Raw genomic sequence first — 23,265 nt, 5'->3', positions numbered from 1 at the left:
TAGTGTGCTTCACGAGCGTGGAGCAAAGCCTGATAAATGGCATAGCACTCTGCCGAGTAAATAGACGCTTCTGACGATAAGGAAAATTGACGTACAACATTGTATCGAGGGACATAAAAGGCACATCCAACGCGGGCGGCATCTTTGGAACCATCTGTGTAAATAAAAGTGTAGTCGGGCCATAATTCTTTGTAGTATTCGTGTCGACCGAAATCGGTATAATTAATATTAGGGAGAGGGGCGGTGAGTATCGGTAAAGTGTAAATCAAAGGAGATGTAAATGTGAAGCTGAGATGATAGGCGTCTCGATCAATATTATAACAAGACAAAAAGAAAAGCCGAGGGCGAAAGCGATCGAGGGTTAAAGTTTCGTTCAGTTGTCGTTGAATAGCGAATACGGTATTGAAGGGGTGAGGGTGTCGTTCCCATGTTTTCAATATGTATTTCATGGTAGAGTATTGGTATCTGAAGGAGAGAGGCGGTTCAGCACTCTCTCCATAAACGCTAACATTGGGACTAGATGCCATTAAGCAGAGGCAAAGGCGGAGTGCCTGACGTTGTAAAATATACATTTTTTGTAGCCAGCGATCAGACATCCCGCCCAATACGGGAGCCGAATAATCAAAAAGTGAACGAAAACAATTCTTATAAAACAATAACATAATGGAGGGGTGACCCCCCCATTTGGTAGTGGCAAGCCCTTTCAAAATGTTTAACAATTTTTTCCCTCTTGTGAGCAAATATGTAAGATGTGGTTGCCAAGTTAATTTACGGTCAAAATGAATCCCTAAGTATTTACAGGTTTGGACCACCGGAATTTGATGTAAATTAGTTAAATTGTTAGGATAACGAGTAAGCATATACTGATTGAAAATAATGATCTGAGATTTCTCCGGGGAAAATGATAAACCGCGTTGCGATAATTGATCTTGTAATTGAATGATAAAGTTGCGTAAGTCTAAGATGCCTCGAGTGGCATCTGATGTACTATTATAGAAACAAAAATCGTCAGCATATTGAAGGATATGATGATTTGAATTTAGTGTTTGATGTAAGTACTGTGTATTAAAGAGGATTGGACTGAGTGGGGAGCCTTATGGGACACCACTCCGGATTAATCTTGGTCCCGTGACATTATGGGGAAACCAAAAAACCAATATGCGTTCTTGATATAAATGCCATATTAATTGTGCTACCACCGGATGAATATGAAGAGTATCAAGAATTTGGTATAATATTGGAATTTGAACCGAATCTTAGGCGTGAGCAACATCTATGAATAAACTAAAGCAATATTGTCGCAATATTTGGCTATTCTGAAGTGCCACTGTAAGGGTACATATAGCGTCTTGACTGCCAAGCCCGGTGCGAAAACCCATTTGGGAGGGAGGAAAAAAATTGGGTTTTTCTAAATTCCAAGATATTCGGTGTTGTAAAGTTCTTTCAAAAAGTTTAGCCATAACCGGTATGAGAACGATAGGGCGATAAGATGTAGCATGTATAGCTGGTTTATTCGGTTTTAATATCGGGATAACAACATGTTGGGTCCAACCTCTCGGGATTTTGCCCCTACGATAAACAGAGTTAAAAATCGCAGTGAGAATATTGAGTCCTTGTTCTGGTAAATGTTTGAGGATGGCATAAGTGATACCATCATATCCTGGGGCAGTAGATGGGCTGTTTTCTAAAATATGTTGGAGTTCCGGTATTGTAATAGGAGGGAAGTCTGCTGTAAATGTGATGTTTGTCTGGTCTATAAAGGGGGGAGGTAAGGTGACTGTAGGAGGTGTGAGGAGATCCATAAATTCAACTTCCCAGGCATTATTAATCGGTCGGGGGCGAGGAACATGGGGGTGTCGTAAAGAGTTGAATTTGCGCCAAATTGCTCCGATTGGGAGATTCATATCAAGGGACTGACAGAAGAGTTTCCATGCCTGTCGTTTTGCTTTGGTATATGTATTTTTTGCGAGAGTCTGAATATTGTGGAGTACCACCCAGGTTTCGGGCGTGGGGTGTTTGGCATAAAGTTTTGTGAATTCTCTCCCCTCACAACCCACAATCAAATGTTTTAAGGTTAGTCCATAACCATAACAGACTACCCAATTGAGCAAAACAAATTACGTCATAATAGACAATTAACATATTAAACATATCAAACACTTAAAATGATACAATAAGTGGGTGCGTATCAAGTTCTCTTTACTCAAGCAAAACAATTCGCAACAAAGATTTTTTAAAACATGCTGATTATCTTATTGAGCTTAATTATTTCCATACAAGCAACAGAATTCATCTCAAATTCCTATAATTCATGGAAATTCAAACTCCAGTATTTCTTACTTAAAAATTAAACAGCATTGAACATTAGTTTAAATTCCAAACAGATTCATATATTTACAAATTTGCTCCACATATATTGTGTGCCTCTCAAGTATAAAGGGCAACTAAAAATTACATTTTTTAAAAACATTAAGTAAGGGAGATGATCCGTGGTGGCTCAGTCGGTAACGCATCTGACTACCATGCTCAAGGTCCCGGGTTCGATCCCCGGCCGGTTCAAATCCGGGAACTTTTCTAACGGTGAAAGCGGCCCCGGCGCCCACCCAGCGTCGAATAACATGGGTACCTGGGGGAAACCCTGGGGGGTAAAGGCGGTCAGGGGCGTGATGCTGATCACATCACCCCCACTCACGACCGGATCAAGAAAGTGTGGGGCGTTACCCCCACACACCCTATACGCCTTCATGGCATGGTGCTATGCACAGGGGAACACTTTACCTTTAAGGGAGATGATCAGTCATGGACAAATTTAGTCATTATCAATCATTAGTCTAGCACATTAAAAACATCATTTCATCTCTCCATTTCCTTGATTGCAGAAAAACAATTTGCAACACAGAAATTTTAAAATTTTACAAAAAAATTCATCTCCATTTCCCCCTAACTTATGGAAATTCAAACTCCAGTAATACTTAGTTACTGATTACACAGCATTGCACATTACTTAAAATGACAAGCAGATTATTATATTTAAAATTTGCTCCATATATATTATGTGCCTTTCAAGTATACGGTTACAACTAAAAAATTACATTTTTAAAAAACATTAAGTAAGGGAGATGATCAGTCATGGACAAATTTAGTCATTATCAATCATTAGTCTAGCACGTTAAAAACATCATTTCATCTCTCCATTTCCTTGACTGCAGAAACACAATTTGCAACAGAAATTTTAAAATTTTACAAGCTTGTTGTGCTTTCGCACACATCATGCAACAAAATTCATATCCATTTCCCCCTATTTATGGAAATTCAAACTTCAGTAATACTTAGTTACTGATTACACAGCATTGCACATTACTTAAAATGACAAGCAGATTATTATATTTACAAATTTGCTCCATAAATATTATGTGCCTTTCAAGTATAAGGTTAAAACTAAAAAATTACATTTTTAAAAAAACATTAAGTAAGGGAGATTGTCAGTCATGGACAAATTTAGTCATTATCAATCATTGATCCAACACGTTAAAAACATCATTTCATATCTCCATTTCCTAGACTGCAGAAAAACAATTTGCAACAAAAATTTTACAAGCTTATTGTGCATTTGCACACATCATGCAACAAAATACATATCCTTTTCCCCCCTAATTTATGGAAATTCAAACTCCAGTAATACTTAGTTACTGATTACACAGCATTGCACATTACTTAAAATGACAAGCAGATTATTATATTTACAAATTTGCTCCATATATTATGTGCCTTTCAAGTATACGGTTAAAATTTAAAAAATACATTTTTAAAAAACATTAAGTAAGGGAGATGATCAGTCATGGACAAATTTAGTCATTATCAATCATTAGTCTAGCACGTTAAAAACATCATTTCATCTCTATTTCCTTGACTGCAGAAAAACAATTTGCAACAGAAATTTTAAAATTTTACAAACTTATTGTGCATTTCCACACATCATGGAACAGAATTTATATTTTTTCCCCCCTAATTTATGGAAATTCAAACTTCAGTAATACTTAGTTACTGATTACACAGCATTGCACATTACTTAAAATGACAAGCAGATTATTATATTTACAAATTTGCTTTATATATATTATGTGCCTTTCAAGTATAAGATTAAAACTAAAAAATTACATTTTTAAAAAACATTAAGTAAGGGAGATGATCAGTCATGGACAAATTTAGTCATTATCAATCATTAGTCTAGCACGTTAAAAACATCATTTCATCTCTCCATTTCCTTGACTGCAGAAAAACAATTTGCAACCGAAACTTTAAAATTTTACAAGCTTATTGTGCATTCGCACACATCATGCAACAGAATTCATATCCTTTTACCCCCTAATTTATGGAAATTCAAACTTCAGTAATACTTAGTTACTGATTACACAGCATTGCACATTACTTAAAATGACAAGCAGATTATTATATTTACAAATTTGCTTTATATATACCGTGCGTCCATTTCGATCTTCAGCCGAGAGATCGGGAGAAGTGTGGCGGGCATCGCTTACGGAGATGCCAACATTTGCGGCCTGTAATGACCGCTTATTTTTATGGACATATGCAGACATTTATATAAATATTTCAAAACGAGCACAAACCTGTGTTATAAGATTTGTTCAAACTGATGTCCACCTACATTCACACATTCCTGGCATCATTTGATGAAATTTTGATACACACGCAAAAGTTCTTCTTCCGTAATTCTTCCAAGTTCTGCCCTTATACTGGCTTTTAGTTCGTTGATGCTATGAGGGTTATTTCGGTAGACTCTATTTTTTAAGGTTCCCCACAAATAATAGTCACATATGGTAGATCTGGCAAATGTGAAGGCCATAAACCTCTAGAAATTATTCTGTCATCAAAAACCTCCCTTATAGCGTCCAAAGAATCAGCGGTGGTATGGGCTGTGGCCGAATCTTGTTGAAAATACCCATATTGTCTCTCATTACCTGGTAACTGAAAAAACGGCACGAGTATTTGTGTGCGGTACCTCTCTCAAAAAAATATAGGCCCTATTATTCTTTTTGCACTTACAGCACACCACACACCAATTTTTGCATCATGTAACTGAACGTCGTGTATTATTCGGAGATTTTCAGTGCTCCAGTATCTATTGTTCTGTGAACAAACATGACCACGCAAGTAAAACCATGCCTCATCCGAAAAAAATATTAACTGTGGATCAACAATACCATCTACAATATTCTGCAAAACCCAATTACAGAAATTTACTCTACTTACGTTGTCAGGGGGCCGTAATTCTTGCATATAGAAACTCTGTATGGTTTTAATTTTAATAGCTTAGTGGCTGTATGTGCTGATGATTTTGACACGCTCATCCCCTATGAAACACGGCGTAGAGGAGAACGTTCTAACGCTGTACCAATTTCATCGAGTTTTGCTTCGGTTAGAATCAGTCGTTTTTGCTTAGGTGTTTTACAATTTAACGATCCAGTTTCTCGTAATTTAAGGACAAGATGTCTAACCATATCTCTATGTGGATGTGAAACACCTGGGAATTTCTATACAAATTGTCTACACATGTCTCCACACGAGTTTGTTTTCACGTAAGTGTCATACATAAAAATTATTTGTTCTACGAGGGGGGGGGGGGCTGATAAGTTCTCGGCCTGACCCCCTTCCGCACATGTCATCCTGAAATCATGCATTGCATTTGAATCATTGATATTTTGGAAGTTTAAGTGCTAGCTGGGATGATCGTATCACTAACGGTTTTTCCTTTACAGGACATTGGTTGAAGCATGGTGCAGCCAAATGTGGAATTTACCAAGGAGAAGTTGCGAGGTGTCATGAAATTCTTCTTCCTGTATCAGAAGTCGCCGAAGGAAATCCATGGTGGCATGCTAGACACATTGGGTGTACATTGACCTTCACACTCCACTGTGAAGAAATGGTGCTCAAACTTTAAGTGTGGTGATTTTTCCACAGAAGATTGTGAAAGGTGTGGGAGGCCAGTGTCAGTGTGAACTCTGGAAAAAGTGGATGAGGTTCATGCCTGAAAGGTGTGGGAGGCCAGTGTCAGTGTGAACTCTGGAAAAAGTGGATGAGGTTCATGGCCTGATTTTGAGTAACACACGAATTTGTCTTGAAGCGATAGCTGAGACCTTGCACATATCCAAAGAACGTGTATGGTCAATAATCCATGATCAGTTGGACATGCACAAGCTTTCCGCGAAATGGGTGCTTTAACTATTCTATGCTTAAACGTTTGAACACCGATGAGAAACGCAAAAGTGTGGCATCTTCTCAGGTGATTTTGCTGTATTTTGCAAACTCTAAGGACGATTTTTTTGAATCTGCTTGTCACCCAGAATGAAAGTTGGTTCCACTACTTTGATCCTAAGACCAAACAGCAATCATGCGAGTGGCCCCACTCAGGATCACCCAGCCAAAGAAATTCAAAGCACAGAGGTCTGCAGGTCTGGTTGCCTCAATATTCTGGAATAAGGATGGTGTTTTGTTATCAGACTACCTTCCAAAGGGACAAACCATACATAACATCAGAGTATTACTGCAGTCTTCTGGCTAAGTTAAAGGACATTATTAAAGAAAAGCTCAGTGGAACATTGAGAAGAAGTGTGTTGTTTCTGCAGGCCAATGCTCCTGTTCACAAGGCTCTGGAAGAACAATGGACTTTCTGAAGGACCTAGGGTTTCAGTGCATTGACCACCCACCTTACTCACCAGACCTAGCACCCTCTGATTATTCTCTCTTCCCTACACTGAAAAAAGTTCTGAAAGGACAGAAATTTAGAAGTGATAACGAGGTTAGAGCAGCTGCCGAAATCTCTTTTTTTTTTCTTTTCTTTTTTTTCCGGAGGGGTTAGAGAAGTTGGAGCAACAAAGTGCCAAGTGTGTAGACTTTTGGGGAGAATACGTTGAATAGCCTGAAACTTTCGTGCCTGTAGCTAAAGTCCTTCTGGGCCGGGCCGAGAACTTATCAGCCCCCCTCGTAACGTGAACCTTGTGTCTGGCAATCCAATCGTCTCACTGACACAATACACACACACTGCAATAACACAAACAAGTAATGGCAAGTAACCAAGAATAACACTCTTGCGCACAGTATGAAATTAACACGCTCTTGGTTCACATCTGCTCGCCACTATATTCACAGCTCTGTTGCGAAGGAACAAAAAACTCGAGCTCAGAGATTTCGGATTGCAAGGAAGCTCACGAACACCATTGACTTTTAACCGTTTCGTCTACAGCGTAATCTTGATACAGTGTTGCACATTCGAAACCTCCAAACGATCCCCATCGGCACAAAACTCTTTCAAGGATATAAACTTAGGCAAATCGTTACTGGTCAAAACTATGATTAAAATGTTTTATTATCTGTGGCTCTTAACATCGCTTCTAAAGCGTATTTTTTTGTGTATATAAGGGCAGAACTTGGATGAATTACAGATGATAAATTATAACACAGGTTAATGTTCGTCTTGCAATATTTATAAATGTCTGCATATGTCCACAAAAATAAGCGGGCATTACAGGCCGCAAATGTCGGCATCTCCGTAAGAACCGCCTGCCACGCTTCTCCCGATCTCTCAGGAGAAATGGACACACTGTATTATGTGCCTTTCAAGTATACGGTTAAAACTAAAAAAGTACATTTTTAAAAAACATTAAGAGAGATGATCAGTCACGGACATATTTAGTCATTATCAATCATTAGTCTAGCACATTAAAAACATCATTTCATCTCTCCATTTCCTTGACTGTAGAAAAACAATTTGCAACAGAAATTTTAAAATTTTACAAGCTTATTGTGCATTTGCACACATCATGCAACAAAATTAATTTCCATTTCCCCCTAATTTATGGAAATTCAAACTTCAGTAATACTTAGTTACTGATTAAACAGCATTGCACATTACTTAAAATGACAACCAGATTATTATATTTACAAATTTGCTCCATACATATTATGTGCCTTTCAAGTGTACGGTTACAACTAAAAAATTACATTTTTAAAAAACATTAAGTAAGGGAGATGATCAGTCATGGACAAATTTAGTCATTATCAATCATTAGTCTAGCACGTTAAAAACATCATTTCATCTCTCCCATTTCCTTGACTGCAGAAACACAATTTGCAACAGAAATTTTAAAAATTTTACAAGCTTATTGTGCATTTGCACACCACATGCAACAGAATTCATATCCTTTGCCCCCGTAATTTATGGAAATTCAAACTTCAGTAATACTTAGTTACTGATTACACAGCAATGCACATTACTTAAAATGAAAGCAAATTATTATATTTACAAATTTGCTCCATATATATTATGTGCCTTTCAAGTATAAGGTTAAAACTAAAAAATTACTTTAGTCATTATCAATCATTAGTCTAGCACGTTAAAAACATCATTTCATCTCCCCATTTCCTTGACTGCAGAAAAACAATTTGCAACAGAAATTTTAAAATTTTACAAGCTTATTGTGCATTCGCACACCACATGCAACAGAATTCATATCCTTTTCCCCCCTAATTTATGGAAATTCAAACTTCAATAATACTTAGTTACTGATTACTAGGGGCATGCATATTTCGTTTTTGACGAAAAAACGAAATTTGAAAAAACACATTGTAGTGTTAATTGTTCATGTTTTTGAAAGGTGTGAGATGCATTTTGTGACCATGTTTTATCACGAAATAATGCGAAATGAACTGCAAAAAGCGAAATTAACTCTTAAACACGAAATTCAGGGTTTATTCACCGACGCTACACCTTCCGAGGTCTGAATTATCCTGAGAGTTATGCAATTCCTGGAAAATTGATTAATTCTGCTGTTAATATTGGAGAAGCAAAAATGGACTCCTTTACACAGAAATAAACTTAATACTCTGATAACTACATAAATGTGCTATTAGAAGGGGTAAGTTTATTTTGTGTAATAAGTGCACTTTTTAAATCAAATTTTGGATTATATTCACAATTTTAAAACCAAAATGTCATTTTATATGGCACTTTTGATGTGATTATTCACCGCTATAACACCGATATTTTATTTTATTTACCGCTTTTGAACCTGAAATTGACTCCATTTTTGTACCGAAAATTTTATTTTTTATTTACCAAAAATATGTGCCTCTACTGATTACACAGCATTGCACATTACTTAAAATGACAAGCAGATTATTATATTTATAAATTTGCTCCATATATATTATGCGCTCATGAGGTTTTTTTTTTAGTCGCTTTACTTGGCGTAGGGACATTGCCAAAAAATGGTTAGCAACACTGTCGGCTACCAGACGTAGTGAGTGTACCGTACCCTCATGCTCACTTCTGTTTGATTTTATCAGTACACGTGTTTTTTATACTGTGTTATTTAGTGCTAGTGCTTTATTGTGTGTTAATTGTTATTCATTCATTAGTTAAAAAAATACAGTCTTGAACAAAGAGTTTTTATGTACGATAATTACGTGAAAACTAATTCTTGCAGAAAACTGGTCAGGCCATTACCAGAGACAGGATCTCTTGAACCTAAGAAACGTGTTGTATTGCTGTTCAAGGAGGTCATTTTCAACATCTCTCATAACACAGGAGGTTAGTCATCATCATTATTACTACTTTTAAATATCATTTTACGCTTTCGGTTTGCTTTAGGCGCCGGGATGCTGTCTTCCCTTTCTGTCAACTGAGGATAAAGTAGCAATGTCTAATCTAAGATTAGATGTCAGAAATAAGGTGCCAGAAATATTTGTATTTGGGAGGACACCTCTTGCAGCATCCTTGCGACAAGGTACGTGCTTATTTCAATTGTAACTGTAATTGTGAAAAGTGGAAACATTACGAAACAAGCGGTTTCTGTTACGGACTTCCTGTAAGTCAATTTGCCGGGACATGTTGCATGAAGGGGCCGTTCGGCAGCCGACGCTGTGACGATAAACGACTGAAATAACCTCCCTGTATAATGGGTAACTAAAAATTACATTTTATAAAAAAATATTAAGTAGGGGAGATGATCAGTGACAGACAGGTTTAGTCATTATTAATCATTAGTCTAGCACGTTAAAAACATCACTTCATCTCTTCATTTCCTTGAATGCAAAAAAAAATTTGCAACAGAAATTTTAAAATTTTACAAGCTTATTGTGCATTTGCACACATCATGCAACAGAATTCATTTCCTTTTCCCCCTAATTTATGGAAATTCAAACTCCATTAATACTTAGTTACTGAATACACAGCATTGCACATTACTTAAAATGACAAACAGATTATTATATTTACAAATTTGCTCCATATATATTATGTGCCTTTCAAGTATATGGTTAAAATTAAAAAATTACATTTTTAAAAAACATTAAGTAAGGGCGATGATCAGTCAAGGACAAATTTAGTCATTATCAATCATTAGTCTAGCATGTTAAAAACATCATGTCTCCATTTCCTTGACTGCAAAAAAAACAATTTGCAACAGAAATTTTAAAATTTTACAAGCTTATTGTGCATTTGCACACATCATGCAACAGAATTCATTTCCTTTTCCCCCTAATTTATGGAAATTCAAACTCCATTAATACTTAGTTACTGATTACACAGCATGCACATTAGTTCAAATGTCAAGCATATAGTATATATTTACAATTTACTTGTACCTTCCAAGTATAATGGTTAACTAAAATGACACTTTTTAAACACATTAAGTAAGGGAGATCATCAGGTCAAGAAAAGTTCAGTCATTATCAATCATTAGCACATTATCATCATCATTCCATTTCCCCAATCCAAGCACTATAATACGCTACATGACCTGTAAAGTGTTAAAACCACATTTAAAGTGTCCACCATGACTTGAGCATACTGTTTAATAATTTCTTCCACACATTCCCTTTTAAGCAATAGTGCACTTGAAAAATAATCTTAAACTGTTATTTTTAGTAACCCTTTTTTTTCTGCAACGTTTCGTCCTGCTTTCCCAGAACTTCATGAAGTTTACACAAAGATACACATACAAGACACAACCTCACATGGCTAGCCACTCTACATTACTAAGCACACATCCTTCGAAGCGACTAGCCATGTGAGGTTGTGTGTTGTGTGTATCTTGGTATGAGCTTGAAAAAATTCTTGGAAAGCAGGATGTAACGTCTCAGATATAATAAAAACTGCTAAAAATAACGTGTGTTAGATTATTTTGCATCTACAAAAAGTGGTAATGCAAACATTTAAGAACATAAATGTTGCACTTTGCATTAGGAAAAGGTACTGTATAAACACATTCAGTCTCGGTTCCTAATATAATTAAGCTAAAATAATTTAGTGATTAGCCTTTATTAGAAGCACCTTCATAAGCTTAATGGAAATTTACAATCCAACAGGTGATTAAACATGCAAGTTGGGGAAACCTAAATTTATACCATAATCAGAACAATATATAAATCATTAGTTTCTTCATATGAAACACGGATAAAACTGTAGTCATCATTTCATGGTATTTTAGGTCCTTGTAAAGTTCTCATTCTTCAGGCAATAATTTCACATCTTCACATTTCAAGGGAATTCAAAGGAATTTTGTTCTCTAGCTACACATACTACAACTGCAAGCATTAACATTAATTTCACAGCAAGCTTAGCAGAATATTTGTGTGTTAAGAAATTTCTGTTAAAGGATATTATCAGTTAGTGATGCTTCAAATCATGATCGACCAGAAGTCTCACTTATCAACACATTTCATCTGTTCTTTTGATGTAAGCAATGTTCACACAAACACTACAAAACCTGCATTATTTTATTTCCTCCAAAGATTAATGCAATTCTCGATCAAGATTATAGCGTAGAGGTCAACCTTACAATCACATTCTTATTACAACATTAATATAAATCTAACTGTCATGTGCGAATTCTCTTGCTCTATGTTTCAATCATTTACAGGACCTTCAAACTCACAAAAGTTATTAAAAAGCGAGGGCAGGTAAAAACTAGAAAAAAAAAATTATACCACTCATTCAAATGCTGTTGATAGGTATTAGTGAAAGCATTGCCTGAAAACAAAAAAAAAAAATCCCCAATCGCTATTACCTCAATATATATGGCATCTTCAGCTAAAATCCGAGTTCACAGAAATACACCTTTGCAATATGAAAACATATGTTAAGACTAATATTAAAAAATATTTCTATTAAAAACACAATAAAAGTATTATATAAAAGCTATTCTACTTACGTATTTGTGAGTAAGACGCACCAAATCCAATATGAATTAAAGTTCCGATACGGGGGGAAAAAATGCAAATTTTTGAAAAAACAAGGATTAGGTTGAACAATACCATCAACATAATTTGGTTCCTTAAGAAATGCAGGAGAATGGAGGTTATCCCAAACTTTCTAAAATAGGGGTATAAACCAATGAGTGATAGGGGAGCCGAACAGAAAAGAAATTTACAATTAGGAATGTTAGGTAAATGCATCAGGGAAGCTGTAGAACAACTTCATAAATTATATTTACGTCTACACCTGGAATTAGGCGCGTCACTTGATAGGGTAACCTTTTTTCTCTTTTTGAGACTTACAAATACGTAAGTAAAATAGCTTTCATATGATATTTTTTGTGTGTTCTTAATAGAAATATTTTTAATATTCAATATTGTGAGTAATACGCACCAAATCCAATATGAATACTTGGTAAGACTGTATAATGTTGAATGTCTTCGGCATTTAGAAGTGTAGCAATGTTGAAAAACAAACAAAAAATACAAATGATATGAACAGTATCAAGAGAAAAAGTATGACACAATCAGATTAAATACACATTCACTGATTCTCTCAGATGAAGCGCGGGTAATAGTATTATCATCATATTGTGGCACACATTGATTATATATGGACCAAGGGAGTGTTTGATAATTTTCTTTGCAACCAGTTATATTTTAAATGTATTGCTTGCTCTAAATCGCCTTAAGGAAATCAAATAAGGCTAGCTACCACAATGCCAACCAGAAGATTTAAAAAGAAAACAAAAAAAAAACCTGCTTGGCACTTCATACAAAAACTGCTAAAAACAAAAGTGAACATTAAAGCATGTTTTGCAATGAAGGTTTCACTTTATCCACAGATAGGCTAATCAGGACAGAACATAAAAGTTTATAGTGGGATTCGAACACTATGTGCGTCCACCAGGTATTGAACCTTGGACCCCTTGGTTACAAGTTATGACCTTAGCACTAAGCTATTTGCACTTTTGCAATATGAAATATGATAAAACTGCTAATGTTGTGTCTTGTGTTGCAATGTTGAAAAACAATATTTAAACTAAAAACCCAAATTATAAGAACTGTATCTACAGATAGAGCAGGCCACAATCAGATTAAGTAAATTGATTCTCTCAGATGAAGCGCGGGTAATAGAATTATATTATGGCTTCATTATTATGTATGAACAAGAAAGTAACGGATAAAAAGATTTTGTATTACTTATGTAGTAAATAAACATATGCTCTAAATTGTCTTAAGGAAAGCAAAGGCAGCTAGCTAGCTAAATCAAAATTCAACCACACTAACAAAAAAATTCCAGATAATTGCAATTAGGTCAATGCATAAACTAACTCGTAGAACTTTATATATTGACATTTAAATACAAATTATATTAATTATATCAACAAATTCATGCCACAATCAGCTTAAATAATCCATCACTGTTTTTCTCAGCTTACCGACATGACATTTATACATCATATTATGGCAGAAATTGATTATATATTAGAGCAAATTTTTTGTATTCATTAAATTTTAAATAAATGTACAGTGCAATCCAGATTTTACGTTCCTGCATTACACATTTTCTCGCTTAATACGTTCATCCACTCCGACCCCGGCAAAAGGCCATATTAAATAATAGGATGTTCACCTCGATTTTACGTTAGCTCTAACTCCAGTTTCCTCGTTCTTGTCACAAAGTTCTACAACATTTCTCTACTCCTGAAGATCTGAAAATTTGAAGTTTTTCTGCATCCGGTGAGTGTTTCCTCTCTCCTCTTTCACTTTTATATGCGTCACGGCATTGTGCAAAATGCATGAGAAACTTTACCTTCACCTTTTTCTAATTTGCAGGGGGGGGGGGGGGGGGCATTTGCTTTCTCATGCCCCCTATTGTATCATCACTAGTAGTGTTGGGCGATATATCCCCATATAGAAAAAATATCGTCCCGGCGGTATCAACTAGACGATATATCTTCACGATATTTTAGCAATATATATCGTGTCTGTGATATATCACAGTATTTTGGCGATATATACGCATATCATGTCAGTAATATATCATCAGAATATTTGGCGATATATACCATGTCTGCAATATATTATTACAATATTTTAGCGATATATATCATGTCTGCAATATATCGTCATGATATTTGGCGATATATATCGTGGAGACATTACATCGCAGATATCACAATACGGAAAAATATAGTATGTCATGTGACTATTTTCTTGACAATATATCGTGATATCAAACTTCCGATATCATCCATCCCTAATCACTAGTCTTGTAATTACTGAAAAGTGTGAAGTATTTCTGCCCAGATTTTCTTGTTCATGAGGAAGTGAGCACCCTTACACGAGACATCTTAACCAATTAACAAAGGCGAAAAAAAGACTTTCCTCTGGCATCTAAAATTACGCAGTTGCTCTTCAACCTGAATACGTGCATTCAACAAGCAGAGTACTGCAAGTGACAAAAAAAAGATGCCCATCTTCCCCCCTCCCTCACATGAGCTCATTACTCCGGCACTGTGCAGAACTATGCAGTAATTGAAGGATTCAGCCCCTTTCTCATTCTTTAATGTCCCGTGTCAGAAATCTTGCTCATATGGGAGAGCTTCAAGCAGTGATCCTTCTCCCCTCCTCCCTCCTTCCTGCAAGTTGGCAGGGAATAAGCACACTTCTGATAAGACAATCAGCACCCCTCCACCACCTATTCGTGCCCCCATCCCCTCCCTTCCATTACAAATCGGTGGGAGGGGTGGCGAGTAACAGGCAGCTGGCAACCGGCACCACATGTTTAGTCTCGTGGCTCCAGAGCTATAACTCATCCACTCTGAAGGGAAAGTTTAGTCTCGTGGCTCCAGAGCTATAACTCATCCACTCTGAAGGGAAGAAAAAGGGCATTGTTTTGAATCTCCTCTTCGAAGGTTGTTTTGTTTTCACCATTAGGAAACAGAGTACCAGACATAAAGCGAGGAGTTAGAAAAAGAAAAGCTAATTTAATTGATCATGCAATATTAAACGTTGACGGGAAGAAAAAAGAAAAAAAGGGGAACACGTTATTTACGATAATACTATTGGTGGAAGGGGTGTTTGCTCTCAGCAAGTCTTCTGAATCCAATAATAAATCATCAATTAACATGGATGTAAAAATAACAATCAGTGGCGTGCCCAAAGGGGGGTGATGGGGGCCATAAGCCCCCTTCCTCTGGCCAGTATTTCTAAAAAAAAATATAAAGAATGTCAAAGGTAGGAAAAGATGGCAAAGTGAGGGCTGACTACTATAAAAAGTATACGTAACCTCATTCCCCCTTTCGAAAATCCTACGCACGTCACCAATAATTTATTGAGACGTCTAAAAATGCATAAGTTTGACAAAGCTTGTCTTGTTCACTTCATACTGTTGCACTGATCGGGACTGGATACATATGCAGCTCCAGTGGAATCTGAATCATTCTGCACATCTTCAGGACACTGATTACAGTATTTAAAGATGCTTGGCATTCAGCTATAAATGATCACCCCCCACCCCCATTACCCGTGACTTCTAAAAATAGCAACTAGTTACCACTTTACAGAGTAAAGAGAGATCTCATACGATCAGATGCATAAACTGAACTTAATAGGCAACTGTAAGAAGCAGTCATCCACCGTCCCTATTCTTGAAAGTGGGTCCCGTTAATCCATCATTGACTCTCACAGCACGTCTTGCTTTTGTCATTAGAAATTAATTATACTTCTTTCCTGTTGTTAAATAATTTTTGATACAATATACACCCTAAAAAGTCGATTGTAGAGTAATTTCTTACAGACACTTGAGTTTGACCCCTTCCTTATGCTTTCCCCCTTTTTAAGTTTCCCACATTTTAAATTTTTTTATTTATGGACCCCTGAAAAACGTAAAATCGGGGCTTTACTGTATTGCTCTAAATCACCATACAGAAAGCAAAGGAAGTTTGTTAAGTACTAATATTCTAACCCCAAAAGCAGAATAGGGCAAAGGGCATAACTGCTGCCTTCTGGCCTAAAGAGCCACATTGTAGACACAGCTACTGCTTGCTGCACCCAGGGACGGCCCTAGTCATCTTGCTGCCCTGGCCGGTGGGGCAGATGCTGCTCCCTTTCGATTTCGGCCCTGTACAGTGTTGCCTATCTTGGATCATCTATATCTAAATTCGATGCCAATTCTTTATCATCAACCGGGACTCGCAGGTCACCGCCTCCTGACACCTCCACGAATGGAGAGAGGGAGGCCCTGCCAGGGTGCCAAGTGGCATCTTATGAAACTTTGAAATTTTTCATCGCTCCTGCTTTTATCAAACCACCGATATATTTGCAAGAAATCTAATAGCATCTAACACATCGTAATTTAATGTTTTGAAGACATTTGCTCATTACATTACGTGGAGTAAAAAGTCATACCAGATAACTACTGAGCAAAGGAATGTAATGTCACAATGAGCTTCACATGCGATCATTTCGACAGTTTTATTGTCAACAATTATTTGAAGGAGCGCATCATAGAACTCTCCCACTTGATATATCAACAGAGTTAAGGCATCGAATCTGCTTTCCCACCTTGTGGCACTTGGTGGTTTTAAAGTAAGACTACTGATATGTTCCTTCAAAATGGTGGGTTGGTATATACTAACTTCCAAGTTATATAATATAATAACTTCCAAGTTTTCAATAGGTCTATTTTCCTCTTCACTTCAAATTTTGCTGCCCTGAGTCGTTCTAGGTGGTGGCATGGTTCACCCCCCCCCCCCCTTTTTCCACCGGCCCTGGCTGCAACTCTGTGAATAGTGCCAATCGCCTCTGCATCTTGTAACATTACCACCTTATTAATGCTGCACCTATACAAGTAGAACAGGTGTGCAACATGGGAGATTTGTTAGTAGCCGTTTTTGTTTTCAAGTGTGTGCAGTGCTTCTAAGAGGTTTTCGGCATGCAAGAACATTCTATTTGGATGATGAGCAATGAAGTAAAACAATTTACATAACTCATTTAATACACAGTCTGTGTGTTCATCTTTGTATTCATTCCTGAAACAATTAAGACGCTTATCTATTTCTCCTCTAAGCCAATACAAGAGGAGGCTACACTTTCACTGTTCATGTTTCTGTGCATTACAAAATATAGCATTATAAACCACTGTGATCTTGTGGTGATTCTCCAGACAAAATTCTGCAAGTGTGTATTATTTACAGTAATTGACCACGTGGTTGACTCCAATACAGAGCATGAGCCATTTTATATTAAATGTTAGAAAGTTTATTTAGATTCTATACATTGTGAACAGACATAGTCTATCTTTTACACCATTTCTTCAAAACTTATCATCAGCAATAAACAGAAAATGAGTTTCCCTCAAAAGAATCACATTACTAAAAGTGAACATCCTGATATTTACCCGTTTTAACCCTGTAGAATTGTGCTATAAAATAGATATGGTTTCACTGTGATGTGCATTTCAAGTAAATTGTGATTCCAGGTCCAAAAAAATGTTAGATAAGGTTACTCGGTATGTATTAGGAAAAAACTATATTACTTACTGGTTTCCAAATTCAGATGCAACAAACAAGAATCCAGTTTTTAACACACACATTGCCGATGCCACTGGGACAGTATCGAAATATTTCAGTTTAATTTCCGTGACCATGTCTTCATCGGTTTCTAATGTGATCTTAAATATATCCCCCTGCTCAGTTTGGGCCAAGAAAAAGTACATGGATTTTGTTTTATGGGTTGCGGAGCACACAAATATCATGCCACGTTCAGGATCATCCAGGTCATTCTGAGGAAAAAATGAAATAACAATAAATTACATTACGTGGAAAATACAAAAAGATGGCAATATTGTCAACTGTTACCTACCTCCGAACACAAGATAATAAAAACAACGAAGACTACGGTTAAGCTAATACCCCTTTGAACCAATACCAATCACTGACACAGACTCCCACTGATAACGATGATTGGAAATTGCAACAATTATAAACTGCTCCAAATATTTATTTATATAAGTGTGTAAGTACCCCACTCCAATTGTATGCAATAATTTACCAAGCATTTTCCTTCAAAATATTCAAGAAGTACATCAGATCACATTTTACTGGTGACCCATGTGAAAAACTAAAAATGCAGGAAAGTACCATTTTTGTGGCAACGAGACATTGAAGATTGTATTTATAATATGGGAAAACATATAAAGCATGTTATGTAATCACATAATACTGGTTCCAAATACAAACTGCAGCAGAATTTTGTAAAATCTCCTAAGTAAGTTAGAATCCTCAAAAGTGTCATGACGTTTCTACAGATGCTGCAGAAGACCGAAAATACTGGAAATTTATCTGCCGGTATTGGTAAATACCGTATTTACACGTGTATAATGCAACATAATATGCACCCTAGTTTTTGATGGGGAAAAGCAACAAAAAATATATATCGTATATAATGCACAATTCAGGTCCCAGAAATGGCTTTCTTAGTGTCGGACTAACATTTACGTATTTCATTTACAATTAATCAGTAGATCATAAAAACGATCTTTTCCTTGCTTTCGTACCTATTGCATTCACCACACGACATTGAACTTCCAGATGTTAGGCTTTTCATAGGAGGGGAGGGAGCAAAGTTATCAACTGCTCCTTCAAGGTCGCAGCGCTTGATGCTTACAATAGATGGATGACATCAACGCAGCGTGAACTCTCACCACGCGGGAGCGGGAGGGTGAAACGTGCGTCGCTGCCGATTGTTTGTGAATGTGTTCGTGAGGCATGGAACTCAATCTCCGTGGAATTGTGATCAAAAGTTTTCAGGTAACTGGAATATTGGACAAGATGGATGCAAGTGAGGACATTTCAGAAAGTTTGTATTAGTAACTGAGAGTGAATGACGAAATTAAGTGTAAACATTATTTATTTATGTGAGTCAAGCTGCAATAGTGCAGTAAATATACAGTAGCTATTTCTATTTGGTTAGTGTTGACGTAATTATTTTACCTTCATATTTGTTACAGTCAACTCTCAATACAACAACCTTTCACAGTTCCCGAGGGAAAAGGTAGTTATTTCGAAGGGGTCTTTATTGGAATTTGCACCAATAACAATTATCAGAAGATAATAGGGCAGAATGAATGTTCGATTTAATACGGGTCTACTAGAGCATTGTTTGTTACAAGATGAACTGGTAAGATAAGATCTCTCAGATCTTATTTTTCTAGCAACAAAAAAAAGTGGGCTGTAAATTTCGTTCTCGTTCGGCTGTGTAAAATACATCGTAAAAAAGTCACGTTTTCCTTCCTTCGACCAACTTCTAATTCACCCCCTCCCCCATTCCAGGGAGTAGACCATACTCTTCCTCGACTTGCATTGTAAGCCAGCCTGAAAAAGGAAACACGCACCTTGCGATTGACATTGAACATTTTGATTTGGAATTAGATTTCACTAAAGTGAAACTGTAAATTTAGTCCTGATTAGCCCAAAAGCATAAAATGAACTCAAAACAAGCTTTATGAAACTTGCGGAACTCAAAACAAGCTTTATGAAACCTGCGCATTTTCAGATATCAAAATGGGAGATCTGTATTTACTTTCACATTAATCGACTATAATCGGGTGTCAGCTTATACATTGAGCACTTTTTTTTAAATAGTTCTCAGCTTACACATTGAACCCCCCACTTCAAGAATGCATCCAGAACTGGTTGCCCATTTTAGAAGTCAAAGGAAAGGAAGAGCGGACCACTTCCACCCTCACCTTTAATTAGCCTGTGTGCACACACGAGCAAGAAAACAATCGGCATCCCCCCCCCTAAACTTTTTCTGAGAAGAAAAGAGGGAGAAGTCACTTGGCCAACGGAACACTTTTGGCGAATATTACGACATCGGCACAGTTATGAAAATGTATGAAGTGGTAAACGGGAGTTATGATGCACATAACATCGAAGTGAACTTTTGCGGAAACCTGGATGAAAATGCATTAAGAGGGTTGACGATCTTTAGTTGGCCTATGTGGCTTTATCTCTAACAGTTTCGCTTCTTTAAGAAGTGTTACAGGGAACAAATAACACGTTTTGAATGAAAGCGGTTACCAGAAGTTGTCCGCTACAAGGTCGATTTAAAATAACATCGATCTCTTCTTGCGTATCCAAGAGCATACGAAATCGCAATGGCAAAACAAGCCTGGCATGTTGGGTAGCGGGCATCGGCTGGTGCACTTGGGGAAGGGTATGGATATCACTGAAGCATGGTTTGGTGTTTATTTTTAGATCAGACCCACTTGCGAGCGGTAGAGTGCTTGTGAAGGGAATTAGTGCAAAAGCGAATTTTTTGCCCGATCTCTGTTCATGACAGTTTCTAAGGCAAAAACAATTTTTGTGGAAGTTATTTCTCCTGCGAAAAATACCGCTTGATACGCCTCCCGTGTGACAGGAGGCACGTGCTTTAATGCTGCCAGAACAGTGCTGCTTTCTCAATGTCACAAAACTTTCCAATACTAAGTGAAAACTCATGGAAAACTGCCATTTCGCCTTTAAAAGTTATTTTTTAAAATTATTATTGCTAAAGAAAGAGAATCTGTAGATATATACATGTTATACGCAGTGACAGTGAAAAAAAATGTGTGATTTCATTTAGGCTGTCCGAATTATTCCGTGCATAATACGTACCACAGTTTTGGGAGGCAAAAAAAAAAAAGAAAGTGTGCATTATACACGCGTAAATACGATACTGTATTTACAGGTGTATAATGCGCACAAGGAATGTAAGAACTACAGAGGAATAACACTTATGTGCCAGCCAAGGTGTGAGAAAATATTAGAGAAAAGAATAAGGGAAGTAACAGCACTGAACATGAGAGAGGAACAGTATGGATTTAGAAGAGGCAGATCAACAGTAGATCTGATATTCATCATAAGGCTAATGTAGGAAATGCACTCCGAATATCGAAATGTCATTCCTAGATATAGAAAAGGCATACAATACCATGGACAGAACAAAGATTTGGAAGGCTCTAAGAGAGAAAGGAGTCTAGGAAGAGAGAGTGTGTAGAGTGCAGAGCACATACAAGGCCAACCAGACCTGTGTGAAGACCCCAGTGGGAAGAATGGAGTGGTTCAGTATAAGTAATGGACTACAACAGGGAAGTCCTCTTTCCCCACTGCTCTTCATAATTACAATGGATGCAAATAACAAAGAGGTGGGGAAGAGGAAGATAGGAGATGAGATGTAGGCCATGTTGTTTGCTGATGACTTAGAAATATGGGGAAACGGAAGAAAAAGTACAGACCGAGCTTGATAGTTGGAAAAGAAAAGACTAAGAGCAGGAATGAAATTCAGTGCTAATAACAAGAAACAGAGCCAAAAATGAACCAAGAATAAAGATGGACATGGAAGAGTTGAGGGTAGTGAAGAGCTTCAAATATCTAGGAAGCATAATTGAGAGAAGTGGAAGAATAGGTGAGGAAGTAAACAGAAGAGGACAAATGAGTGGTGGACTATATCAAAGCATTCAAAGATTTGTATGGAACAGGGATGTACCTATGAAATGCAAGAAGGTAATATATAACACGTACTATGTGCCAAAAATTACATACGATACGAGCCAAGACTTTGACAATGAGTGAGAGAGAGACAAAAGAAAGATGCAGGCAGTGGTGATGAAATTCTTGAGGAGTATATTGGGGAAGACTAGAAGGTATAGAATAAGGAATGAGGGGATACGACAGACAGTGGGGGTGGTGAAGCTTCAAGACAGGATAGATCTGGCAAAGATGAGATGGTTCGGACAAGAAGAGGATTGGTGCAGAAAGGCTACCAGTAAGAGCTTACAATGCACAAGGAGTGGGAATAAGGCCAAGGGTGTGACCAAGATGTTGGTGGAGAGGGCAGATAGTGGAGTGTTAGGAGAAGAGGACAAGATTGGAACACCATGGAAAGAGGAGTAGTGGAAGACCAGGAAAATATGGGAGGTGCTTGACTTCCAAGCCGACCCAGCCAGAGGCAGGAAACTGCGAAGGATGATAATGCACACACTGATATTTGATGAGGAAAAGTGACAAAATTATATCTTGTATATAATGTGCAGTACAATTCAGGATCAAGAAATTGCTTACATAGTTGTAGGTTGTAAAGCACTTGCTATGTCAATCAAGAGCGAATAACACCATACCTATTCAATGAGTCACCTGTTGCTGTGTGGACCAAGATGAGAATACCCTCTGTGTATACAATGAGTCACAAACCCACACCACCCCCTCCCTCCATTTTACATCCCAAGGGTTTCACTTCTGTAACAACCTTGCTTATTCTGAAGTAGAAGAAAGCGACATGAAAATGTGAAAAAGGGCGAGTTACACTGTCGATTTCACATTGTAAGTTATGTGGTATATGCTGGAAGCAACAACAGGGTTGCAGCTCAAAAATTCAAGATGTAAGTGTAAGTGAATGACTGAAGAAAGAAAAGGCAGCCCCATCCAAGGAACAGGCTTTTCAAAGGTGTAGAAGAAATTACATAACTACATTGTGGCTTTGCAACACTCAGGAAGATATTTTCTATTATTTTTCACATGGAAAATGCAGATCTTATGCATCCTGTATCAAAATGCTCAGAACCAAAGTTCCAAAGTGGAAAATCATGGGAAACTACCATTTCACTTTCATACATTTTTTTAAAAAAATATTACTACTAAAGAAACACAACTTGGTAATTTGTATTTGCGGCCACAGTGACAGTGAAAACATGCGTGGTTTCACGGCTGTCCAAATTATTACATGCATAATACGTACCACAGTTTTTGGGGCAAACATTTTGTTTAAAAAAGCTAGCAAATAGGGTACATTTGAGTGTCAATTAGTGTGCCCCTTGATAAACAAAATTCTTGTCCTTTTCTTGATACAAAACCAAACCATTAAAATAACTTACAAAATTTCACTTCTAAAAATACACTTGTTGAAGGGGTTTTTACCAAGTTGATACAAATGACACATGTTTCA

The 23,265-nt window shown here is 37.0% G+C and overlaps 1 protein-coding gene across 1 annotated transcript in view; it reads right to left on the bottom strand.

Annotated features, from left to right (window-relative positions):
* Sf3b3 (splicing factor 3b subunit 3) overlaps positions 1-23,265 on the bottom strand; it is a 121,095-nt gene that overhangs the window by 70,464 nt on the left and 27,366 nt on the right. Inside the window, exon 6 of the mRNA XM_083144100.1 lies at positions 17,823-18,064. Coding sequence (XP_083000226.1) covers positions 17,823-18,064 — 242 coding nt within the window. The remainder of the gene's footprint in view (positions 1-17,822; positions 18,065-23,265) is intronic.

The sequence above is a fragment of the Lepisma saccharinum genome, chromosome 22 (assembly GCF_977018435.1).
Source record: "Lepisma saccharinum chromosome 22, izLepSacc3.1, whole genome shotgun sequence".
Lineage (NCBI taxonomy): Eukaryota > Metazoa > Arthropoda > Insecta > Zygentoma > Lepismatidae > Lepisma > Lepisma saccharinum.
This window is presented reverse-complemented; position numbering and strand designations above follow the sequence as displayed.